Source organism: Varanus komodoensis, unplaced genomic scaffold (assembly GCF_004798865.1).
Source record: "Varanus komodoensis strain SLA01 unplaced genomic scaffold, ASM479886v1 scaffold26, whole genome shotgun sequence".
Taxonomy (NCBI): Eukaryota; Metazoa; Chordata; class Lepidosauria; order Squamata; family Varanidae; genus Varanus; species Varanus komodoensis.
This window is the reverse complement of record NW_025335684.1, coordinates 819,687-844,245: the sequence shown is the minus strand read 5'-3', so window position 1 is coordinate 844,245 and position 24,559 is coordinate 819,687. Positions and strand designations below refer to the sequence as shown.

Genomic DNA, 24,559 nt, shown 5'->3' with positions numbered 1-24,559 from the left:
CCTAACCCTAATATAGGGTTAGGGGTGTGCACCAGGGTAGGGTTAGGGTTAGGAAAACGAGGTGTCCTGGCATGGTTTTGATGGTTGGAATGTGTTTAGAATGGGCAGAAATGATGAGCTGGGCAGAAAAAGCTCCTCAGGGAAGTCTTTTTCAAAATCGCCCTCTTTTCAATGGAACTTTAGCCCTGTATTAGGGCTTTGGGTGTGCGCCAGGGTAGGGTTAGGAAAATGATGGTCTCAGTGGACTTTCTGAGGCCTGCGATGTTCTTAGACTGGGCCCAGAAGGCAAGGCGTGCAGAAAAATCCCCACCTCGTGGCATTTGTGAAGTCAGGTTCCAGGCACAGCCCTTTCAGCCTAAAATTAGGGTTAGGAGAAAATCCGGGTTAGGGTTAGGAAAATGACGATCCCAACAGACTTTCTGTGTCCTGCCACATTCTTAGGCTGGGCTGTTTGTCCTTCTACGTTTGTTACATAGTTTTTAGGTGCAAAATACTTGCACTTTACTCATATGAGGTATTTTCTGTTTGTGTGTATGTGTTTAAAGTATATGTTTTGGGGCGCCAGGGAATCATACAGTGATACGACTGTGCCTCGCATTTGGCAGCACATTGAGCCCCCCCAGGTGGGACGTGTGTGTCTGTCTGTGATCCCAGTTTAATGTCTGGTGTGACCCCTTTTCAGAGTCTCCTTGCATTTTCTTTGTGAGTGGGTTGTATGCACTTATGCATATAGCTGATAATCTATTGAAAACGTGCATGGTGGGAAACCCCTGGGAAGAGCCCCATCTCTGCACGGGGCACCAGCAGGAATTCGCACCCTCCCCTCCCGGGGTGCCAGTAACTGAGGACTGAGCCCCGGGCACGGAAGACGCCTGAACAAGCCCCGCTTCCCTGCTGCTGCTCCTGCCGTGTGCGTTCCGTGGCCGGAGCACGTTTCCACGTGCGTTCAGCCAGTGGCCTGTGTTCCCGCTTTGCCACCATCGCTCGGTTGGCCAGCAAGGTGCCACCAGGATCCCTGTGGGTTTCGCCCAGGGGGAAGACCTAGATGGCCGCTGCCGCGCCCTTATTTTAAAGGATCGGCCAGGCCTCTGCGTGGCGTCCCATGGACTGACTCAGAGACTCAGAGATCCTGCCGAGTCTCCCCGGTTCTCTCAAATGTTCCCTTCAGGATGAAACCGCTCTTGGTTCAAGCGTCCAGGCTCCCGTTCCAGGCTCGCTCAGCCTTCTTTCCTGAGAGGGTGGGGGGCGGCGGCGGCTGAGGGTCCCCAGGGGACAGCTTGTGGGTCGCTGCTGAGCGCCCCTCGCAGAGCAGCAGGGAAGTCCGCTGGGCCCACCCAGAGCTGCAGTGGGTGCCGCCGTGCAGGGGGATTGCCTGAAGGCAAGTGGGCCGCACTTCGGGGAGGGGTCTCCTTGCAGAAGCGCCCCGGGGCAGCATGGCTTCCTCTCGCTCTCTCCCCTTAACCCTGTCTCTTCTAGCCCAGGTGCTTCCGGCTGTTCCTAACCCGGTTAACCAATGTCTGTTTTGTTCCCTCTCGCCTTTTCTTCACTGATGATTACCTGTGTCCCTTAATGCAGTGTCATGTAAGTCTGCTCCTCGCTTTGACTTTTCAGCTTTGACCTTATTGCTTATTACTCTCGTACTGTTATCAGCTCTGCAGAAAGCCAGCAGTGTTCTCACTGATTATTTACATTTGGCTGGCTGTTCTCAGCACTTTAATGATGGACTTGTGTAAACTTTTGAAGGTTTCTGTATATGAACTGTGCCAACTTAGCATAAAATAAACCTGGCTTGTCATAGCCCGGTGAAAGCCAGCCTGCAGAAAGGAATTCTTTTTAAAGCGTTGTCGTTGTTCTGTGTTCTGACCTTTCTTGGAATTGGGTACTGAAAATGTATTTCTTCTCTCCAGTGGACAACCAACCGATGCTGCACTACATCCGCGATAAAACCGCTGTCCCTTACTTCTCCAATCTTGTCTGGTTTATCGGGAGCCACGTAATAGAACTGGATAACTGCGTGCAAACCGACGAGGAGTAAGCTCTTTTGATTACTGTCAAGTCGTTGTGAGGAAGGCGGGGACCTGAGCTGCCTGCAGTGTGATCGGTGAAGTCTGCATGAAGCCTCAGCCGTGCGCCGCCTCCAGCGCCTGGCACATGCGGCCACCTCTGAAGAGGCCCCGGCTGCCTCCATTGGTGCAGAAGGCGGCCCCTTTGCTCCCTGTCGGGTCCAAAGGGTTGGATCCTCTTACACCCATGCTGTTTATTTGGCTCCTAGGACATTCTCTGGCCCACCTCACTGGGCCCCAGATACAGGTCTCCGTTATTTGCCGGGCCACCTCCAATCTACCCCTCTTTAAAAAGCCCCCTTAGTCACTTGCTTGTCGATAATGCTGGCAAACGCTCGTCACAGGGCCTTCTTGGTGGCTGCCCCTACCCTCCAGAATTCCTGGGTAGCCCACGGTTGATTCTGGCTGCCACCGATTTAACCAGGGTTTTTATGGCCTTGCACGGGCGGCTTCCCGTCTCCCTTGGCTCCCGTCAGCTGCTCGGCGCCTGGCTGAGGCTCCCTCCAAGGTGCACCTCAGATCTTTGGGCGCTTCCCCATCAAGAAGCCGAGGAGGTTTTTCACGCCCATCCCGAAATGCATTAGAAAAGGAGAGTGGATGTTTTAGCCGAGAATCATGAAATGCATCATGTGGAAGGGATACGGGGGTCTCTTTACTTCCCTCTTTAGCGAGTTCATTGTTTGTGACAACAAATAAAACCTGCTGACAAGCAATCCTTACAGCTTCAGGGGGGTGTCAGTAATTATTGCCTCGTCCATCCGCTGGCTCCCCCGGCCCCCCGAGAGGATCAAGCCAGAATTTCAAGGGGCAGTCATCAGTGCTGTGCCCAGAACGGGAGGCCGGGAGGAGCCGTTTTCTGAGGGGCAGAATCGGGGCTGCGTGGAGTGAAAGAGCTTAAAAGGGCAAAAAGTCGGAGCCACCGTTTGGCTTCCTCTGCCGATCTGTTGCAGGAGAGCTGTGCTAAAGGGTCACGGGCCGTGCGTGCTGCTGCAGGAGTCGGCCCCATTGGAAGCACTGCCAGTTGCTTCTGAGGAGACCCCGGAGGGTCACACAGTTTCTGTGGAAGTTGGCCGACGGGGTGGAGAGAGCAGGCAAGCTGCTCTCCGGACTGTTTGGGTTACAGCCCCTGTCAGCCCCAGCCAGCATGGCTGCTGGTGAAGGCTTATGGGAACTGTAGTCCACAAACCGGAGGGCATAATGTAGCCGGTTCTGTTGCAGCTATGTGCTTGACGCTCTCCTCTGTTGCAGGCACAGAAACAGGGGGAAGCTGAGTGACCTGGTAGCTGAGCACCTTGATCATCTTCATTACCTTAACGATATTCTTATTATTAATTGCGAATTCTTAAACGATGTCCTCACAGACCACCTACTGAATAGTCTCTTCCTGCCTCTTTATGTCTATTCATTAGTGAATCAAGATAAGGTAAGGAATGACCCTATATTTGTTTGTCCGTACGTGAAGTATTTTTGTCCTGCTTCTCAGACAAAAAAGGTTGTTTGCGTGGCTTGCGTGCAATTAATAAAGCAAGCCGGTTTGTACATGCAGACGCAACTTCTAAAAAGACAAGATGCACAAGAAAAACCGGATGGGGAAGAAGAGAAGCAATTAGGTAGTCTTTTGGCAAGACTTCCAATTATGAGTTTAATTGTCCAGTTGCACCCTTTGGATGTAGAAAATAATCATATTGAACAGGCATTTCAGTTGGGGATAAAGGTGGAATGGCACTCTTTTATTTAAAAATGTACACAAGCCAAAAATTAACCTTCTGTAATTAATTGTCCGAGGAAAAAGAGGACCCCTGTTTTGTGTCCATTACCTCATCACTATTCACCACAAAAGAATTTTTGACAGACTAATTTAGGTCATCGCTGTCTATTTAGGAGAAAAATGAGGGAGAAATTAGTTCTTAGCCTAGTTATAAGGAGCTTCCTTCTGCATTTGACCTTGTGCAAGATGGATTTCCTGAAATGAGACAATGGCTGCTTTTCCCAGGAACTGCTGGGGGCTTTTCGGCAAGACACACATGCCGCTCCGAACACACGCTTCTCCGGCATTGCTGAGCATCAAAATGGCCAGCTGGCTGGTTCTGCGACTGAGCAGGAGCCTTTCCACCAGACGGGACGTGCGCGATTCTTGTTAACTCTTCAGGCCTTGGGGCTTTCCTCCGGCCTGCTTGCTGGGCAGAGGGGCCTCCTCTGTCGCCCGCTGAAAGACATCCTATTCAGCTTCTCGTGTGTCCGTGTGTCGCGACAACACGGGCAGCCGCGTTATCCTCAGCCAGAACCTGGCCCATGTAGTCCAGGATTGTCAACACGGATTGGCAACCGCGGCCCTCGGGTTCAGTCGGGAATTTTCCCAGCCCTGCCTAGAGATGCGGGGAGCCTGGGGCCTTTTGCATGCAAAGCGGCGACCCTGCCGCCATGTTGCGCTCCCTGTACCTTTCCTCCCAGGTGTTGCCCTCGGGCCCTGGTGGAGGATCTTGGGATGGCACCTGTTGGCCCACTAAAAGAGCAGAGCGGTGGCTCGTCCAGCTGGGCGGTTCTCCCGATTTCCCCCGCCTGCCTAGAAGGGCCACTATTGTTTGGCACTCCGGTGCTGCACCCCCCTGCTCAGTACCTGGGAAGCACAGGTGGCTGTATGCATCACTGCCCCCCCCCCCGGCTGGAGAAGTGGCCAGCCGCGGTCTTCCAGGTTGGACTGAGGCAGCTTTGCTGGTGGCCGATGCTGCACTTGGCGAGGAACGCGTCTGGCCGAATCGGCAGCTTACACAGGCAGCTTCCGGGCGCACCGAACGCTCCCTCGGACCGACTTTCTTCTGGTTGTGCCAATCAGTGGCCTTCAAGGAGGCACGTGGCAGTTTGTTTTAATCATCTGGTGCCTGGCTCTGGTTTCGAGGGTTGGACTGCCCTGAGACACTGTGAGGGGTGGGATGCAGAAGCTTTAATGGAAAGCCCAGGGAGCAAAAGAGGCGTGGGGGTACGATGGACCTCTAAAATAAAGCAGTTCTGCCGGTCCTACCATCTCCCGACTCCCTTTAATGGGCAGGTGTTTGAAGATGTGGAAGATTAAACCAGGCACTTTTTCTTCCTAATTTTCCCATCGGGGCGATGGATCATTCTGTGGGAGTGTGAATTTCAGTGTGGAAAGTGATCCTGCCAGCTAACAAGCTGCTACCCTTCTGCAGCCCAATGTCTCTCTCACTCTTGTCTCCCCAGGGGGCAGAACGTCCGAAGATCAGCCTGCAGGTTTCTCTGTATCTGTTGTCCCAAGTGAGTGTTAATTATCTGCAGCTGATTTTCGATGGATTGTTGAGAAATTGAGTAATCCTCCTTGGGAGCGAGTGGATAAGATGGCTCAGCGCTGCTGCTGTTGAGCATTTATAGAACGAAAAGCAGGAGGTGGGGCTTGCAGTGAGCGGCTGGGGCAGTTTGGGGAGCCCTGGAAGAGCAGCCGGGTTGTGAGGAGGAGGACGTGGGCAAGCCCCGGTTAAAGAGCCGGTGCAGGCAGGCCGAAGACACACGCCGCGTGATTTGGAAAGGACCGTGCCACTTGGGATCGCTGCTGGGGGACCGTGCATTAGAACAGTCGCCCGTAGTGAAGGCAGGATGCCCTGTGCCAGGAAGCTAGTGCGGCATCGAGAACGGGCCGGGCTGCAGTGGTCCCCTTGCCTGCTGCTTCCTGCTCCCCTGGCCCACGCTCCAGGTTGGCCCAAGCAGCATTCCGTTGGGATTAGCCGAAAGGGGCGCGCGTGGGGGGGAAGGAGGGAGGTGGCAGGGCTGCTGCCGTGGGGAAAGCTGCTGGGGGCGGCAGGGCCTTCCTCGGCCACGCTGTGACCTCCTCTTCTGCGCGCTTCCTCTACTGCCCAGGTGTTCTTAATTATACATTATGCGCCTCTGGTGAATTCGCTGGCGGAAGTTATCCTGAACGGAGACCTGTCCGTGTTCTTTTCGAAAGTGGAGCAAGATGTCCAGAAAAGCTCCGTAAGTAAGCGGGGCACCGCTCCACCCCTGCGCCTCTCGGGTCCCCCAGGCCGGTGGGATGAGCCCGTGCGAGATTCGGGGTGCGTGGCAGAGCACCTGCCCCTTTGCCTGGGAGGCTCTGACGGGCGCTGGGCCGCTCCTCTTTGATGTGCCACATCATCGCTTGTGTTTCCCTTTTTAAGCTGGAATGTTGCCCTCCTCTTGCATGCAAACCGAAAGATAAAAAGAAGTCTGACACACGAAAGTGATCTTGTCTTCTGGGCACATTAGCTCATTCGGTGCCTTGCCCGTTTTTCTTAAGCGGGTTCTGTTATTAGGAAATCTGTGGTCAGGCGCCCATGGCTTTGCTGCAGCAGCAGCAGCAGCTCTACTCCCACTGAAGCGCTTCTGCAGAGTTTCTTAAGTCTGAGGTTTCTTACAGCTCTGGTGAGGCGGGAGGCGGGGATCGTCTTGTAGTAAATGTTGTCATCTTTGGTGGGTTTTCTGTGTAAGCGTAACCTCTCAAAAGGAAGAAATGTGCTAATTCTGCTAATTCGGGACCTCCACTTCCTACCACCAGGGTAGAAAAGATGTGACTTGATCCGCATCCACTGGAAACAGTGCTGTGCACCGAGCTGCACTCAGCAAGCTGAGCAGAAAGCGCCCACGCTGCAGGGCAGCACGGGGGCACCTCCGGGCGAGGGACGGTGTGGACGCTGAGGCTCCCCTCGTGGCACAGCGGCCGCCGTGGGTCCCTCGCCGTGGGGGGTTGTCCCGCCGCCCAGACGCAGTCCGCTCCCTGCAAACTGGCTGCATTCAGCCACCCCGACAGGGCGCGGCTGGCTCAGTCCACGTGTGGCTGGCACGTTGCCTGGAATCGGGGCCGCTTGCCAAGCAGGCCATTGAGGAGGAGTGGCGGGGCCTGCCCCTGCCGCGGATTCAGCCCCTGCCGATCCCCGAGTGGCGCTGGGGCACACGGAGTCCCTCGCTTGTGACATTCCTTTGAAACAGAATGGGAAACGGTGCGGGTGTGTCCGTGCGTGGGTCGTGATCATTTTTGTCGAGCCGCTCACAGCTGTCCCAGCGTGCAGTCCTGCCGCCTCGGTTCTCTGGCGCCTCAGCTGCCAGAAGGGAGTGGGAAGCGAGGCACGGGGCCGCGGGTGGCAGGAAAGGCCTTCCAGTCGGGCAGGCGGCTGCTGGCGGAGGAAGAGCCGGGACTGCACTTCGTGCACGGAGGGGGGAGGTCGCCTCCGGAGCTGCTCTCATCTGAGCAACACGGGAGCGTCAGGCACGTGCCCCCCTTTTTCCGAGCGACGGGGGCTGTTTCGAGGTTTGACTTCAGGTGTTCGGGCCGTCGGGAGGAGCGTGCGTGCCGTGCCCCGAGGCGTTTCCAAAGCGCACGCGGTGTGCGTGTGCCTCTGGCCAGGAGAGGCGGCGGCGGCGGCCCGGCTTTCCTCCACTGCCCAGGGGCCGCGGGTCGCACCCCACCGAGTGAGCGCCGCTCGGGACAGAGCTGCACTCACGTCAGGCGCACCTGCCTTCCTGTCAGATCGGTTTCCACTCGCTTCCTGCCCAGATCGGATGTGGCTGCTTCTGCTGCTTTCGGCTTTTGCTTAACCTACTTTCTCTCCTCTCTGTCGCGCCGAGGTGGTGCTTGGCACGGCCTGGTTTTTCCAGCAGATGTTTTGCCCAAGTCGGAGGCAGGCATGAGTTCCCCCTTGGGCCCAGGGCGGGCGTGTGCTCCACGGCGGAGTCGCCGTAAAGAGCCGTGCGCCTGCTCGTGCACACGGGGACGGAGCCTTGGACTCGGTAGCGCCTCGGCATGCGCAAGCACCTCCAGAGCCGAGATTCCGCCCTTCCTGCCTGCCCAGCACGCTTGGCCCAGGCTGCTCCCGTGAAGCCACGGGGAGGGCTGGAGGCAGGACCCCCCGCGAGGCTGCTCCTGGCCCTTGGGCCGCCTCCTGGCTGGGCCAGCCGCGGGACTCCTGCTGAGCAGTCCCTTTCAGAGGAACTCGGAAGTGCTGCTTTGGGCGCAGGACTCGTGGCTTGGAAGGGGACGCGAGGCGAACTCTTCCAACAGCCTGGCACTGCGGCGTCCCGGGATCTTGTCCTGGGACAGCGTTCCCTGAGCCGTCGCCTTGGAGCCTGACCCCCAGAGAGGCCCAGACGTTCTCTGCCCAGCAGCCCTCACAGGGCTGCAGATGCCTCCTCTTCCCCGCAGAGACTCGGCACAGGGAGGTGCTGCAGGCAGCCGGGCATCAGCTGTCCCTCTTCCAGCCCTTCCTGGCCCGACCTGCAGCTTGCTGAGTCTCGGTCTCTCGCTGTCCCGGACGAGGAGCCCTTTTGGTTCCAAGAGGACGGGGGCAAGTTCTGAGCGTGGGGCTGCCACCGTTTTGGGCACGTCAGGCCGACGGCTCGGCCCAGGCGTGTGGCTGGGAAACGCGGAGCTGCCGCCCTGCCAGCAGCTAAGGGGCATGCATGTTCACCCCGCCATTGCAGGCCAAGACGGGCCTCCGATGCTTCATTAAGCCCCCCGAGACCCTGGAACGGTCCCTGGAAATAAACAAGCACAAGGGGAAGAAAAGGCTGCAGAAGAGGCCCAACTATAAAAATGTCGGGGAAGACGAGGAAGAGGAGAGGGGCCCGGAAGATGCCCCGGAAGGCACGGAGGGGCCTTCCAAAGGCATCCGGCCGAGCGGGGAGAACGAAGGTGAGTCTGCAGCACGGAACCGTCCAAGGGCTGGCTCCTGGGCCCTGCTCTCGCGTGGATGTGGGCGCCGCCGTGCGTCTGGGCAGCCCCCCAGGGACGTGAGGACTGAACAGGCTTCCCCGCCTGGGCGCCCCCCGCCCTCGCAGGCAGCCATTCCACCTCGCGGCCCCTGCTCTGCGTGGGGTCGTGGCCCGGGCGCTCCGTGCCCGCTGCTGCAAGCCGCTTGGAGCGGCCTTGGCTGGAATGGCGGCCCCACTCTGCTCGGCGCAGCCCCTCGTGCTCTGCAGTGGGGCCGGCCTGGCCTCAGGCCCCCCCAGGCCGCTTGCCTTCCTCTCCCGCGGATCGCCGTGGGCCATCCAGTGGCATGTGGAGGTGCAGGGGGCGATTCTCGGATGAGATGCAAGAGGTCAGCGCCAGCTGGCCCCGAGGATGTGCCCCCTTTCAGCGGCTGCTGGGCGAGGCCAGGCTTCCCGGCCCGGGGCCCCTTCCTCTTCCGGCGCTCCGGACGGCCAGTCCGCCCAGCTGGAGCCTCCCTGCGGTGCTCTTTCCCACCAGAAATCGAGATGGTGATCATGGAGCGGTGCAAGCTGGTGTCAGTGACCGAGCAAAACATCACCGACGAGGAGAAGAGCGCAGCGGCCGCCGAGATGCCCCAGTGGAACAGGTCTGTCCCGAGACGGCGCTCAGCCCGGCCCCAGCTGCCAGGCCAGTCCGGCCTCGCCAGGCCCGGCAGCAGCAGGGCAGGCAGGTTTCTCCTCCCACACGAACCTGCATGGCCTCTCAGGGGTCCTGCTCCTGCCCCCTCTTCTTCTGAGGCAGAGAAGACGGCAGGCGAGCTCCTCGGGGCGGGGGGGGCGGAGTGCCCAGGGCTGCATCTTCCGTCCATCTGGACACAGACCTCCTGTTCCTGTTCAGGGTGCAGCCCTGCTCTCCCTGCCTCCAGCGGACCCCCCACCAGGCGCCCCATGGAAAGGACAGGACCACTGCCACTGTTTTGCAATCTCTGGGGTGGGGGGGGGTGTTGTTTCGATTTCCTTTTGCATGTATTGGTCCTAAGTTGCTAGAAAATCCCAGAGGATGCAGAATAGGCGTGTGCCGGCCCCCCAACCTGCCCTGCCTCCAGGCACATGGTCCGTGCGGATGGAGGGAGGCCCGGCGGCACGTGGGCCCGGCGGTGATCCTGCCCTCCCTGTCCACGCAGGCCGTTCCTCGAGATGGTCTACAACGCGCTGGAGTGCGCCGACTACGACTACTATGCGCTCTTCGTGCTCTGCCTCCTGTACGCCATGTGCCACAGCAAAGGTAAGGTGCTGGGGGGCGTGGGGGGGCTGGTCCGTCAGGTGCAGCTTGCAAGGGGAAGGGAGCGGGGGGCCCCCTTGGCGACGGGCAGCGCCCTCTTCTGGGGCAGCGCAGTGCCCGTGCCTCAATGGGGGGGTCTCGCCCCCGGGGGGCGTGTGTGTGCGGGGGCCCTGTGCCGCCTGGCTGGCTCCGGGCCTGCGGGGGGCTTTGCTCCCAGCTGCCCAGGGCCGAAGTCGCTGTTGGGAGACTCACAAGAGGCGGAGGGTCTCGGACCCCGGCCTGGCAGGAGCTGCAGGGGATGGTGCTGCAGGCTTCCAGGCCCCCGGGCCCTTCCCTGAGCCCCCGTTGCGCTCGTCCGCTGCCTTGGCGTGCTGTGGGGGGACTTCTGTGCCACACAGACTCCTCCTTGTTGAGGGCTCTCGGCACATGATCTCGGGGTGCCAGTGGAGGATTTCCAGGAAGCCGGAGTGGACGTGACTCCTCTGCCGTGATGGCATGGTAGTGAAAGGGGCCCTCCTGTGCTGAAAGGCACGAGTGGGGGGGCTGAGCCTGGCAAAGGGCCTCTCGTTTCGCAATTGCGATGGCCCCCCGTCACACCTCTGGAGGCAGCACTCGGCTGAAGTCACTGCTTCGGGCATCCTTTGAAATATTAGCAAATAAAAGTTGCATTTGAACGTGGGCAAAGAATTTTTGTTCCCGCCACGTGCCCAGCAGAGTATTCCCACATTTTGCATGATCCACTGGCCTGCTTTTAATTTCCAGCTGGGCCGCCTTTTTTCTTGGCGGGTTTGTTTATACGCCGGCAGAGTTTGGACTGGCAAAGCGAGGGGGCCGTGAGCTGGTGAAAGGAGCGAAGCCGCCCGGGTGGGGCCCATTCCCCGCTGGGAACAGTTTCTGGGCTACCTTCCATCGTCTGTGGGAGGGGTGAGGGCTGAGCCGGTTGGGACTGGTTCTGCCTTTAGGCCTGTTCAGGACTGTGAGGCTGGGCGCATCCCCGAGAAGTCGGCTGGCCGGACTGGCCCAGCGGCTCTGAGCGGCATCCCTGGCTCATGAGCGAGCACGAGCATCGTGCCCACTCAGAGGCAGGCTGGGCTGAAGCGCTCTGCAGCGCCCTCCCCACCCTGCCCCTCTCACTGGCGGGCCCAGGCTCTTCCTCTGATCCGCCGCTCATCCGCAGAGGGAGCTCCCCCGGCTAGGAGAGGCCTCTGTGAGCGCGCTCCAGCCCTCGTCCCTCGGATAGCACCTGGGGAAGGAAAGAGCGGGGCGGTTTGTTCTGCAGATGGAAAGCTGCCCCTTGTATTCGGATGCACCATGGACACTGTTTGAAATGGTCGGCGGTTTTCGGCTGCAAGAAGCACCTTCTGGGGACCAGGAGCATACTGGTGATGGGTGGATGGGTGGGTGAGAGGATCCTCAGTCTCTCTCCCTCTCCCCCCCCCCTGTGCGTGAGTGAGAGAGCGAGAGCGCACGCGAGCGAGCACTGACTGATCCCGACAAGGTGTAGTCAGGAGGATTCCTGCGCCATGATTCCATTCTCCGGTATCTGGGAGGCCGCCATGGCTTAGCTGGGGGAGTGGAAGCCCTGGGCGAGTTCTGGAGCTGCTGGGGCCAGCTGAGCCCCTGCGTGCCGTCCAGCAGCACCTGGCAAGCAGGCAGGGTGGGCAGAGCTGTGCGGGGAGAGGCAGCCTCTGCCTCCTCCTGGGCTGGGGGGAGGCTGGGGCCCTCCCGACTCAAGCGGCTGCGCTTTGGCAGTGTGGTGTGGCTTTGGGCAGCAGCCCCAGCGCTCCCACTGAGTTCCCAGGTTCTGGAAATCAAGATGGTTGGAAATCTGGGATCAAACGTGCTCCTGCAAGCACCTTTCCTTTGGATAGGAGCACTGGCAGGCTGCTGCCTGTTCCCGCTCCCGATCCCACGGGATGCATGGGCGTAAAATTTGCATGGGGAATTCCATATCTGCATAAACTATGTAGGGACTGTTTCCAGAGTTCATTGAATTTTTGCAGCAGGCCAAGATAGGCAATTAGTTTCCATGGGAGTGGCTTGTGAGAAAATGGACGGGACGCCCTGAGAGAGCAGGGCAAGAGGTGCCGGGGGTGGGGAGCGGCAGTGGCGGCAGGGGCTGCGCGAAGCCCAGGTGGCTGGGCAGGACGGGCCCTCCCCTCAGAGAGCAGTTGGCCAGCCTGTGCATTGAGGAGGCACCAGAACTGGCCACTGGCTGGAGGCTTGTGCTGGAGAGCATCCCTCCCGAGCATGGCCTAACAGCCTTCCGGTAGCAGTTACACGGTTGGGAGATGGAAGGTGGCGCCGAGCCGAGTTGGCCGGGGCGGGAGCGAATGAGTCCCACCTCCTGGGAGCCGATGGAAACGGACGGGGAGCCTCTTTGGTGCGCGATGCCCCGCGCTGCCGCACTTGCGATCGAGCAACTGGCAGCGGAGCGGGTGCTTTTCCCAGTTCAGTTCCTGCTGGTGGTTTCAGGGCTCCTCAGTCTTGCCAGTGCCTCGAAATGGCCACAAATGCCTTTCCCGTTTCTCCGAAGGAATCGAGCCCCTCACGCTGGCCAGGATCCAGCTCTCGGCCCAGGATGCAGAGGAGAAGAATGCGTACAACCACGTGCTCGCGGAAAGGCTCATCCGGATCATGAACTACGCCGCTCAGCCAGGTAGAGCGTCTGCCGCCCGCAGGGCGCCTCCTCCGCAGCAGCTCCCCACCCCCTGGCCCTGCCGTGTGGGTCAGCTCACAAACCCCGTAGTTGCGCGGAAAAGTGCACGTTTCAGTCCAGCGCCTCCGAAGGGCATCGTACTGGGAAAGTGCAGTGCGAAGCAACACTTTATGAGCCGGAGGACCCTCACCGAAGGGCGCGCTTTATTTTACCTGTGTTCTCCAAGCCAGCACCCCAGAGCGCATGGTGGCAGCCAAAGCTCAAATCCCCAAATGCTAAAGCTGTGGGACAGCAGGCGGGGGGAGCGCGGGGGGCCCGCAGTCGCCAAGGCCCGAGCACGCACATGGGTCGTCATGAGGCCCGGAGCCTGGCGGGGCCGCCACGGCCCCTCCTTCCAGGCAGAAGCCTCAAGTGGCCAAGCTGGGTCAAGGCGCCACGGGGCCTGCTCCTTCCAGGGGGTGCAGCACCCTCCCCCCATCGCCCGCCAACGGCGCCTCCGGCTCATCCGGATCGCCCTCCCGCTTGGTTAGCCCTCCTGCAGCCTGGTTGTGGGCATGTCGCCACGGGCCCCAGTGCGGAGGGCGGTCCCCTGACCCACGCCTCTCTTTCTGACGACAGACGGCAGGATCCGCTTGGCCACGCTGGAGCTCGGCTGCCTCCTGCTCAAGCAGCTGGTGATGTCCCGGCATGGCAGCATCATCAAGGGGGTCCACCTGGCCTGCTTGGAGGTGCGTGTGCGCTCGCCCGCCCGCCCTCGCCGCCTCTCTGGCCGCGCCAGGGCCTTCCGGGGCGCACTCGGAGGAGTTCGTGGCGCCCGCTGGCCCTCCCCTCTGCGCAGTGCGTGGCTGCTCCTCCCGGGGCCGGGCCGGGCCGGGCCGCAGGCGTCTCGGGGGGAGGTCCAGCTGTGCCTCCGGGGCGCCCCGGGACTGTGCTTCCCCCGAGGGAGGCCCTTTGGCCCAGTGACAGGGAGCACATGAAGCAGTGGCTCTTGGCCTCCGTAGCCCGGAAATGCCCGCCTGCCCCTCGGAATCGGGAAGAGCAGGGCGCACGAGGGAAGAGGCATTGCTTCCCGCAGCGGCCTTCCACCCCCGCCTCCGTCCTGTGAGCCGGCCCACGACCCCTGTAGCTATGTGGAGGGCTGCAACTTCCAGTCCAGTACATCAATCAGAAGGGCGCCAGGTCGGGAAAGCATGGTCTAAGGCAACATTTTATGAGCTGGAAGACCCTCACTGTAGGGCACCCCCCCCCCCCCGCCAGCTTGCCTCCTTGCCGGAGAAGGCCGTGAGGAGCGGTGGCGGGCAACCCAGCTTGGTTTAGGGTCTCGCTGCCGCTTTAGATACGGCGTCACATCCGCATCGTCCCAAGCTCTTTTCTCAAGAGTTGGTGCCTCGACCCGGAACTGGATCGCTTTCTTTTCCTTCTAGGGTGCCAGAGAAGAAAGTGTTCACCTGGTGCGGCGTTTTTATAAGGTATGTGCCTCACTTTGTGTTTCCCACACCACCCTGCTCGGGAGAGGGTGGGGAGGCAGTGGGGACGTCGGAGCCGTCTCCAAGAGTCCTTGTGGGGCCGGCGTGGGGCTGGCCCTTCAGTGGGCAGGGGAGCAGAATGCCAGGGGCAGGGCCGGCCAAGGGCCCCCGACGAGCGGAAAACGGCTTTACTACCCTAGAGAGTTTGTGGAAAGGGATCGTGCGACTCACTTGTTTTCTTTCAGGGAGAAGAAATTTTTCTGGATATGTTTGAAGATGAATACAGAAGTATGACTGTAAGTCACTCGAATGGAGCAGGACGGATTGTGTGGATGTGACTCATCTGCGATTGCCCCATCTTAATGGAAGGAGCGTTCCTGGCACACGAGTCCAGTGCACGGAAACACTGGCACAGCACCTTATTCAAATTCCACAGCATTTGCAAATGGAATTTATGTAACTGCTTTTCATAACCATTGCATTCATGCTGGAACGGCAAGGAGCGCGTGTCAGTTCGTGCCGCCTGGCCTGCCAGCTCCACAGAGATGGGGACCGCTCTCCGTGCGGTTGGCCGGGGAAAGCGGGGAGCTGCCGGACTCGTGTCTCGGGATGCGGCGGCAGGAGAGCGGGGGAGGCTCCAATGGGGCAAGGCCCCTCGTCAGGCAGGGCCCCCGCTGGGGTCTCGCCCGGGAATGCAAGGGGATTGTGGGACGGCACACGCAACGCGGGCAGCCCCGGACGTGAACACCGCTGGGAACGGCGCTCCCCTCTCGTGCTTCCGTGGGCCGGCCCGTCTCCAGCTTTCGCGGGCTGCCTGCGGAATTGGGTCGCGCGCTGAGGGTCCGATTCCTTCCCCAGCTGAAGCCCATGAACGTGGAGTACCTGATGATGGACGCCTCCATCCTGCTGCCGCCAACGGGGACGCCGCTCACGGGGATCGACTTTGTGAAGAGGCTGCCCTGCGGAGACGTGGAGAGAACGCGGAGGGTGAGGGCCTTCGCGCTGCCTCTGCCCCGCGTTTCGGGTCCTGCCCGTCCTCCAAGCCGCTGGTCCTCTTCTCCTCCTCCCTCAGCCTCACAGCCGCTCCAGCACGGAGCCCCCGTGGGGATGGCCCCGTCACGGGTGGGCCACGGGAGCAGGGGCGGGGCCGGGGGGCTTCCGTGGGCCGGATGGACACGGGCGTGAGCCGGTGCCCCGCAGCGCGGCTGGCCCTCGGGTCTGCAAGCGCCGGCTGGGAGGGCGGCTGCTGTGCCCGAGGCTTCTCACGGTGGGAGAGCTGGGAAGGGCCGGGGCAGGGAGCCGTGGCTCGGGGCGCGAGCCGGCCCTCCACCTGGCTTCTCCCGCGGGGCGGTGGGCAGGCGGGCGGGCGGGCAGAGCCAAGCACGTGGCATCCCACCCACCCACCCACCCACCCTCCGGGAAGCCTGGATGGGGCAGGAGAGGGGCCGCGGGTCTCGCAGGAGGAAGGGCCCCGGGGAGGAGCCGGGCACAGTGGGCCCTCACCCCCGTAGCAGCCGGCGGCCCCGTGTTTTGGAAGGGTGGAAGTGCGGCGAAGAGGCACGTGCAGCGTCACGTGGTGCAGAGCCGGGGGGGGGAGCTCCCGTCACCCGCGGCCGCTGCATGCTTGCCCAGGGAGCCCCAAACCCGCCTCCGGATCGCGGGAGGCGCACGGCCGCTGAGGCTCGCCGGCAGTCGGGACCGAGATCGGCGGAGGAGGGAGCGGAGCGGAGCCGCTCTTCAGAGGCCCCTGGGGGGCGGCCTCCCCCTGCTTGTGCAGCACGTGTCCCGGTGCTTCCCACAGCCTCCTGCCCGCTTCCTGGCAGGCTGCAGTGGGACGCCGGGCCCTGGGGTCGCTTCTCCCCTGCCCCTGCCCCAGGCACAGCTAACCTCCTCAGAGCAGCAGGCCGGGCAGCCCAGCATGGCTTCCTCCCAGAGTTCCCGCTGGGAAGGTGGCCCGGCCCCTTCCGTGCGCAGCGCCGTGGGTGCAGGCTTGATTTCCGCGTACTGATGGCTCGCACAATCGTATCGGAGGCCTGTATCCTTCTGGCATACAAAGAAGGCGTTCTCTGTGGCAAGAAGGGAATGCACGGTGGCGAGATCGCCTGCATCTCGACAACATTCTTGGAAATAGCAGCTAGTGAGCCAGTCTCTCTTCTTCAGACCACACAGGCTGTTATCTCTTATCTCGTTTGTTCTCACACAAGTGAATTTCTAGGAAAGCAGAAGGCCTTGTTCCTTGAACAGAGCTGATTCCTTTTAAAAGCTTTTCTGATTAGCCAGAAACATGTGAAGAGGTTTGCTCGACGTTCGAAAGCACTGGGCTGCTCTCCCTGGCCGTTCTTAGGCGTGCTCCTCCTGCAAGGCAGCTGAAGCAAGGCCAGAAACGTGGAGCTTGCTGCTCTTCTTTCCACTCTCCCCAGAAACAGAGAAGGAAAACTGCCTCTTGACCACCCCATTTGGCCCTTAAAAGCAGGCTGCGTCCCAGGGAAGTGCCCCGGCAAAGCCGTTTTAAAGAGTCCCTTTTGCATGTCTCTTGTGTGGAGAAAGCCGCTTCCCACCAAAGGCTCTGCCAGAGCTTTCCCACCAGCTGGGGGGGGGGGGGACTCCACCTGCTCCCTCTCCTGGGCAAGCACGGCCCTTTTCCAGTTGTCCAGAGCCGACGGTGGTTATTCGCCTCATGCGGAGCGAAGGGCTGGGACGCACGCAGCTCTGGAAGCACAGATGCCACCCTAGCCGAGGTGCTGGAGGGGCTCCATTGGCCGCCAGCTTCGTCCCACGCTCAGCTCGGGACGCCGAGCTTGGCCTCCAGATTCCTTAAAGGTCCGAACTCATGGGTACTGGGAGAGGGCCGACCTTTCCGGGTGACCCTCCCTGCAGCTCAGGGGCTCCCCAGGTGGGCTCCCCAGGTGGGCTCCCCAGTCCACCCCAAGGTTGCCAGGGCGGCATGCCTTTACCCAGGGCAGGGCTCCTCAGCAGCTCCGCCAGGATGCCGACGCAGCGTTTGCCCCGCACCCTCCTTCCCGGTTTTCTGGAGCCCGGGTCAGTTGGCTTTGTTTCAGACCCCTGTGGGGACTCCACATTGCAGGGGGACGTGTGTGAGGGTCCTTTCCCCTCTCTGGTTGCGCTGTGCTGCATTGTTCTGCTGCCGGCGCTCTGTCTGCCAGTCGGTTTGGTTTGCTGAAGGGCAGTGGTTGCTTGACCCACCGGGGCCCCAAGGGCAGGATCAGAGCGGTTCAGAACGAAGAGAACGTCTGGATGCAGGGAGAGGCGGGGGGACTGAAGGCCACCTCCTCTGTGTCCGCGTTGGGCCTGGTCTTCCACAGGGACCGGCCCTTGGGTGCTCAGCCAGTGCCTGCTCCCCACACGCCTCGCCTCGCCTCGCCTCGCCACGTGGGGCCCGGGGCAGGTTTCCAGGCGCCTCCCTTCTGCTGCCCTTCCCGTCCCTTCCCCTCCCCACCCTGTTTATGTCACTTTGTACACCCAGCCAGCCAAAACAGGGGAAGACTTTTAAGACAGGCTCTTTCCAAGAATCCCGGATAGCCCCCAGTCCAGGAGTTCGTTCTTCCAAGCGCCCGCATCCTGTCCCAGCCCCCCTGCCTGTCCTCCCAGCCGCCTCACTTCCACCATTCAGAAATTTAGCTCCTGACCTTTCACATCTCTCTGCATTCCTTTTGGGTGATGACTTTGCTGCCGGGGCAGATGTTTTGGCCTTCGGCAAATCTCCCGCGCTGTAAAATGGGAGCGTAGTCCACAGTTGCTCAGGCCCAAAGCGAGGAAGCACTGCCCCTCTGCCTGCGGCCTCACCTGTACCCCCGAGTGGGTGGCATCGTGCCCCACCGTCGCACCCACCCCACGCCTGGTTTCGAGCGTTGCGTGTCGTGTGTCAAAGGCAGGCAGAGGCTGCATTCGCTGTTTGAATTGCGTTGGGTTTTCTTCTCTTTTTTGGCAGGGGGTGCAAACAGCCTTGGTTATGTTTCGTGTGGTGGTGTGGAAAAGCTTGCGGAGAACACTTGTAAAGGTGTTCCTTGGGTGGAGGGCCACGGCCAGAGCCGGAAATGCTGCGGCCCCGTCTCAGGCCCGGTCCTGTGCGTTTGGCGCCAGGCCTGCATCGCCAACTTACTCAAACCAGAAAAGGCGGCGGGGGGAGGATGGGGGGGTGCAGGACGGGCCCTTCTGTCGTGCGGCGGTGCTCAGGACCGGCAAGCCAGCGGTTTGGCTTCAACCACAGTGTCCTGTTTTTAGGAGTGAGCGTGCTTTCTTCCTTTTTCGAGCAAGGACCTGTATTTTTTTAATCCCTGGCACCTTTTCCCGTCAGGCGATCCGAGTCTTCTTCATGCTGCGTTCCCTGTCGCTGCACCTCCAGGATGAGCCAGAAACCCAGCTGCCCTTGACACGGGAAGAGGACTTAATTAAGACGGATGATGTGCTCGACTTGAGTGAGTAGCTGCCCGTGGCTCCCAGAGACCACCTGGGCTGTGCTTTCCTAGGCAGCCATCACGCCATTCATAATCCGGAGGGGCGGGAGCCGAAACAGAGCAGCAAACTGCATCTCCTGGGTATCTCCCTCCTAATTTTGGGAGCTGCTGGCCAACACACCTGTAGGGCACCAGGTAGGAGAAGAGCGCTGGAGAAGAGGAGACGTGCATTTTGCAGCTGGGGGGAAGCCGGTTCCCGGCAGTCCCAGCCTCTCTGGGCACATGCACCCTTGTGTGCATGTCCGAATTTTTGGTGGCCTCCCCGTTTGGGGATAGGTTTTAAAAAAAAAGATAGTTGCCACAGTAACACTAACTGGAAGCTATGCATCCCAAAATAGCCACACCAGATTCTGGTAATGCCTCGCTCTTTTGTTATGAAAATAAATTGTGTATGCTAGGAAATGTAGTGTCTTGGCACACACCATGCATATTAATAGGGAATGTCAGTCATCGTTGCCGTAATAATTTAAGGGAAATCGTCTCACTGTAACGCGTGTCCTGGGCTAGGCCGCCCGTGCCCCTGACCCAGCCCGACACCGGGCACTGCCCTAGCCTCGCCGCGGCAGCCGGCCTGGGGCAGGGAGTCTGCGGTGCCTCCCTGTGCCCCACATCTGCACGCGCCCTGCCCTGCCCTGCCCTGCCCTGCCCTGCCGGCTTCCAGAAGAGAGTCTGGGGCTGGAGGGGCGTTGCACACCCCTCTGAAAATCGGGGTCCGCAGGCCAAGCGGCACCGGCCGCCCCTCATCCAGAGGCCTGGGAAACGGCCCCCGCCGGTGGTGCCGGAGCTTACGGCGGCCAGCAGGCCCTGCCAGCCCCCCCCCAGCCCCAGTCACCCCCACCCGACTGCCTCCGGAGCAAGGCAGCATCTTCCCTTGAAAGGGCAGCACACGAACTGCACCGGAACTGCCGCCCCAAAGCCCCACTGGGGGCGCTTTGGCTCGGCAAAGCCAAGCCCTGTGCCCTTGGTTTCCAAACGAAAAGGTGGCTTTTTCTCGGGGCCACTGCTTGCCACTGAGGGCAGGACGGGGGGCTGGGCGTGGCCCCCGCCCAAAGGGCTCTGCCTTTGGCACGCGTCCGCATGCCTTTGCCGGGCCCCCGCACGGCTGCCCTCCTCGGGGAAGCAGCTGCGGCCTCTCAGCCGAGGCACTGGGAGCCCCGGCAGGAGGCGCGAGCCGCGTGGGAGCCGGCCAGGGCCGTGCACGCGCTGGAGCGTGCGGCGTGGGGGATTGGTGCCATGCGCCGGCCCAGCTCCGCTCGGCGCCCCGGCTGGCATCCCCTGGCTTCGCAAGGCGGCAGGACCCCGGGGAGCCCGCCCTCCTCCGAGGAGACGGGCCCGTGCCTCGCGCGGTCCTGGGCGTCGTGTGCGGGCTCCGACTGGGCCCTGTCAGGAAACAGCCTCCCGGCGCAGAATTTAAGCAAGCAGCTTGTAAACTGACTGGAAATGCGACTGTAATGTCTCTGTCAGGTATTTTATATGGATGTTCTTGAAGCAAATCAAATTGCAGCGTTCTTTTTTTTTTTGCTTTCAAATGGAATGATGTCGTTGTTTCCTGCATATTGATTGTTTGATTGGTACCTGCCCCCCACCTTTTTATTTTCAGTAATGCTCATTGACGTGGTTTAATGTCTATTCCTGTAACCTCCTGTTCTACGGAACAGTCACAGTTGAGCATTAAAGGTGCATTAAAGCTCATTTTGCCATTCAGTTTCCCAGTCTCTCGTCTGAACGCACAAGCCGTTCTCCGCCCCCCGATACGTCCGCAGTGGCAAAGATTAAGTATCAGACTGGCTGCTTTTCCTGGAAATCCAAATTGTTTCTTGTCTGTGGAGACCAGTCAGGCCCCCACTGCGATTCTGCTGCGTGCAAGGGAGAGAGGGAGCGCTCTTCTGGCGTTGACTGGCCCCAGCCGAGGCCCCGAGCCCCGTTGCTCCGCGTGCGTGTGGACCAGGGATGAAGGGCCGGGCGGTTCTTCCGTGCCTGCTGCGCGTGAGCCGGTCCAACCCAGAAGGTTCTTCCTCCGCACACAGTGAGGCCCCTTCCTCTGCGCGCCGGACACGGCTAAGCCAGGAGCCTCACGGCGTCCGGACCGGGCCGCCCTCCTCTCCAAGGAAAGGGGGGCACGCCTGCCTTTGCGTGGCATAGTGTCCCGAGTGACGCTGTGGCTGATGAGCTGTGCGCTTCTCCCAGATCGGGGGGAAGCCCTCTCCCACTGCGGAGGGCTAAAGTGGTTCCGAGCAATGAGCCAGCGGCGGGTGTTAAGCCCTGCAGGCATCTCGGCCCGGCCCTTCTGGGCCGGCAGCGGCTCGTGACGTGTCCCTGTGGGGCCATCCGCCAGTGGCTTCTCCTCGGGAGGGCAGTGGGGAAGGTCGCAAGGGGAGATGCCCACTGCAAATTGGCACCCCTCTCCACGGGGTCAGTTCGGGGCACCTTTGGCCGTCTCATCCGCCAGGGGAGCGCAAACCGGCCTGCAGCCCCTTCTCCCCCAACCCTCCACTTTCTTTCCCTCCCTCTTCTGCTTCAGACAACAGCGACCTAATTGCCTGCACGGTGATCACAAAAGACAGCGGCCAAGTCCAGCGGTTTCTGGCTGTGGACGTTTACCAGATGAGTCTGGTGGAGCCCGATGTCGCCCGCTTGGGCTGGGGAGTGGTTAAATTCGCAGGTCTTCTGCAGGTGAGTGCAGAGAGGACGACTGAGGCAACGAGGGCCCGGCTGCAGCCACGGCAAGGAGGGGGAGCCACAATTACCTTGGAACAGGGCCGCTCCTTAGTCACCCGTGCCGAGCGGGGGGTGCCTCCCGGCGCCGTGGCACAAGCCACGCCGAGGGCTGCTGCCTTGCTTCGGCTCGTTGCCCAGCCGGGAGGAAGAGCCTCTGAATGGCTTGCAATGGGCCCATTTCGTCGGGGCTCATTTGGGGGGAGTCCTTTCCTTGTGCTGGTCTGCCTGGGGAGCCAAGGTGAGATCAGCAGCCCAGTTTGCCGTGAATGTGCGGGCCGAGCTGCCGTCAGGCTGAAACGGGCGCTCGGCAGAGAAGGAGCTGGTGTGGGACACCGCGCCCTGTGGCCACCTGTCCCCGTGCAGGGAGCTGCCCTGGGGTGGCCCTGGCGCACACAGAACCTTCCCCCGCAGCTTATCAGTTCACGGTTCATTGCAGGATTTGTGTGGCAGACGACGAAGCCGAGTTTGCTTCTCTCACTCCCTGGGGCCTTATTTCCCGCTTCCTCCCCCCGCTTCCTTCCTTTACTGCAGACCCCTTTGCGACACAGTAGTACCGACACGGCGAGCAGCTGGGTTTTCTGGAGCCCGGTGAAACAAACCAGGGTTCTCAGTTCGCACGTAGCAAGAGCCGGTGCTCCAGACTACCCACTGACGAGCTGTGGGTTCTTTCCGGCTGAACCTGGCTGGAATCTGGGGTTCGCTGGTGCAGCCTGCTCGCCCGCTAGGGCAGCTCGGCATCCGCCCCGGGTGGATGAGCCCCCGGGCCGGCGTTCGTGTGAGCCAGGTGGCAGGCGGGGTCTCCTGCAGCGTGCAGCACAGCAGCCAAAGGCGGCCTTGTCCCTCCTGTCTTTCCCGCAGGATATGCAGGTGACGGGCGTCGAGGACGACAGCCGGGCCCTGAACATCATCATCCACAAACCGGCCTCCAGCCCGCACTCCAAGCCGTTCCCCATCCTCCAGGCCATCTTCGTCTTCTCCGATCACATCCGGTGCATCATCGCGAAGCAGCGCCTGGCGAAGGGGCGCATCCAAGCCCGGCGGATGAAAATGCAGCGAATCGCAGGTACGCCTCCTCCGCCTGGGCCTCACTCATCCATCCCCACCTGGAGCATCTCGGCTGGGCTTGTGGGGCTTTGCAGGAGGCCTTCCCCGTAAAGGTTCCGGGCCTCCTCGTCCCCCACGCAGCCAACCCAGATGGCAGCAGCCAGAGCCGCCTGTTTAGCCATTCTCAAGCAGCGCTGCTCCCTGGAGCGCCTCCCGAAGCGCGCGACTCCGTGAGTGCTTCGCGTCGTTTCGCTTCCGGAGCTCTGAGTGTTGGCTTTCCTGCACACCACACGCCTCAGAGACTCTTTCCCCCCATTCCTTTCACGTGAAGCGTGGTCCTCGCAGCACCAGGCTGTGGGAAAAGTGCGACATTGAGCCTGGCGAAGGAGTCGGGGGCGCAAGCGCAAGGCAGCTGGGATGCGGACGGATGTGGCAAAGCCAGACGGTGTGAGCGCCAGCCAGCCGGGCGTTTGAGCAGGCAGCGCCGGCTCTCCCGAGGCCTTTAGAGCAATCTCCACCTGCTGCTCCTGCTCGAAACACAGGAACAGCGCGAGCCAGGAGGGGTCCCCGGGCCATCTAGTCTGACCCCTGGCTCCAGCCGGCTCCACTCCTGCAGTCCCCAACACGTGGGCGCCCGATCTTTCCTTGAAGGCCCTCACTGATGGGGCCTCCACCGCCTCCCTGGGAAGCCCATTGCATATTCTAGGGGTCCTAACCCCCAGGAAGTACTTCCTGGCATCCAGCCTGAAGCCTGGTTCCTTGAGCTTTGCCCCACGGGGACGCATCCCGCCCTCCACTCCATTGCTTTCCGTGTTGGGATGATTGTTGCCACTTTTAAAACTCGGAAGGAGCGGATGTGTTTTATCATTGGGTTTATTGTATTTATTTTTATCATGTACGTACAGCTTCAGCTATAGGATGATTCATAAATCGAACATGGTGAAAATGATAGGCTCTGTGCTCTGTTTCACGCAGCTCTTCTAGACCTTCCGGTCCAGCCCACCAATGAAGTGATGGGCTTTGGACACAGCTCTGCTTCTGCGGCTCAGCACCTGCCATTCCGGTTTTATGACCAAGCCCGGCGTGGCAGCTGCGACCCTGCCGTCCAGCGCTCCGTCTTTGCGTCTGTCGATAAGGTCCCAGGTAAGGGTCCTCTTCCCGGCACTCCTTAGATAAGACCCCGTATCAGGCGGTCCTCAGCCCGGTGGAAGTGGAAAGGACAGGCCAGTGAAGCGGGTGAGTTCATTCTTCCTGCTGCCGTGTTGTTCCTCTTTGCCACGGCTCCTCCCTCATCCACTGGGGTAAGCGACTCTTTTCCTATCTCTGGCTTATGAAACCGTGTTCACTCGTTGCTTTCACACGTACTGATCTGCCCTGCATGGTACGATATGTAAAGCAGAGGCAGCACCAAGGGAAGGGACAGGGAAACGCAGAGGTGGAGGAAGAAAGAGAAAATACGAAGGTGGCGTGCAGGGCGAGGGGTGGCAGGCGGTTTGGGCATTTCTCCGAGTCCTTCGTCCGAAAAGAGTTCCCACAGTTCTGCCAGGTGTTCTGCATTTCATCCCGTGCCCCCTCTCCTCGTGGACTGCGCATTCCTGAGTTGCGAGCGGCAAGCTGGTGCATGTCGGGGAAACGGGGGGCTCCCCACACGGGGGGCGCTGTCTGGCCACCGGGGCTGCAGTAGAAGGCCCTGCCTCCTCCAGCAAAGCTCGTGCGTTGCATTGCTTTATGGGAGAAAGCACGGGAAGGGGCTGTGTGGCCGCCCTCACTGATGTGAATCTTTGCGTCTGTGTTGTCGCTCGGCTCTGTCTTTACGTAACGAAGGGCGCGCCGGTTGCGGTAAAGTTTTGGATGAAAGAGGTTGCAGCGCACGAGAGTCGGCACAGGGCAGGGCGACAGCCGCGTCCGCCAAGGTTTCTTGCAGCCCAGAAGTCCCTCGCTCCTCCGTTTAATCTGCAAGCAGAATGGGAATCCAGCGCGGCGGTTTTTATGCGCACTTGACCTGGTTGTGAACCTTTGCGCTGTTCTCAAGGCGCATCTCAACCGCCTGCATACAATCTGAAAATTCTCCCTCTGTGGCACGCAGAGTCGATAGGTCAGTTTCCAGCTGGTAGCCACTCATCTCTGTCACAAGCAGCCCAAACCTGCCCGTGAGGTCAATCCAA

At 60.8% G+C, this 24,559-nt stretch overlaps 1 protein-coding gene across 5 annotated transcripts in view; it reads left to right on the top strand.

The window, feature by feature from the left end:
• CLEC16A (C-type lectin domain containing 16A) overlaps window positions 1-24,559 on the top strand; it is a 50,812-nt gene that overhangs the window by 7,717 nt on the left and 18,536 nt on the right. For 4 of the 5 annotated variants that reach the window (XR_006415040.1, XM_044433324.1, XM_044433323.1 and 1 more), the window contains exons 6-22: window positions 1,576-1,581; window positions 1,908-2,031; window positions 3,312-3,486; window positions 5,280-5,333; window positions 5,931-6,044; window positions 8,523-8,733; window positions 9,289-9,397; window positions 9,935-10,035; window positions 12,569-12,691; window positions 13,310-13,419; window positions 14,116-14,160; window positions 14,403-14,453; window positions 15,016-15,144; window positions 18,473-18,593; window positions 21,154-21,305; window positions 22,209-22,413; window positions 23,370-23,537. Coding sequence is in view for 4 of the 5 variants with exons in the window: in XM_044433324.1 (XP_044289259.1) it covers window positions 1,576-1,581; window positions 1,908-2,031; window positions 3,312-3,486; window positions 5,280-5,333; window positions 5,931-6,044; window positions 8,523-8,733; window positions 9,289-9,397; window positions 9,935-10,035; window positions 12,569-12,691; window positions 13,310-13,419; window positions 14,116-14,160; window positions 14,403-14,453; window positions 15,016-15,144; window positions 18,473-18,593; window positions 21,154-21,305; window positions 22,209-22,413; window positions 23,370-23,537 (1,998 nt within the window). In the remaining variant the exon portion in view is untranslated. The remainder of the gene's footprint in view (window positions 1-1,575; window positions 1,582-1,907; window positions 2,032-3,311; window positions 3,487-5,279; window positions 5,334-5,930; window positions 6,045-8,522; window positions 8,734-9,288; window positions 9,398-9,934; window positions 10,036-12,568; window positions 12,692-13,309; window positions 13,420-14,115; window positions 14,161-14,402; window positions 14,454-15,015; window positions 15,145-18,472; window positions 18,594-21,153; window positions 21,306-22,208; window positions 22,414-23,369; window positions 23,538-24,559) is intronic. The other variant, XM_044433325.1, reaches the window with a different exon arrangement.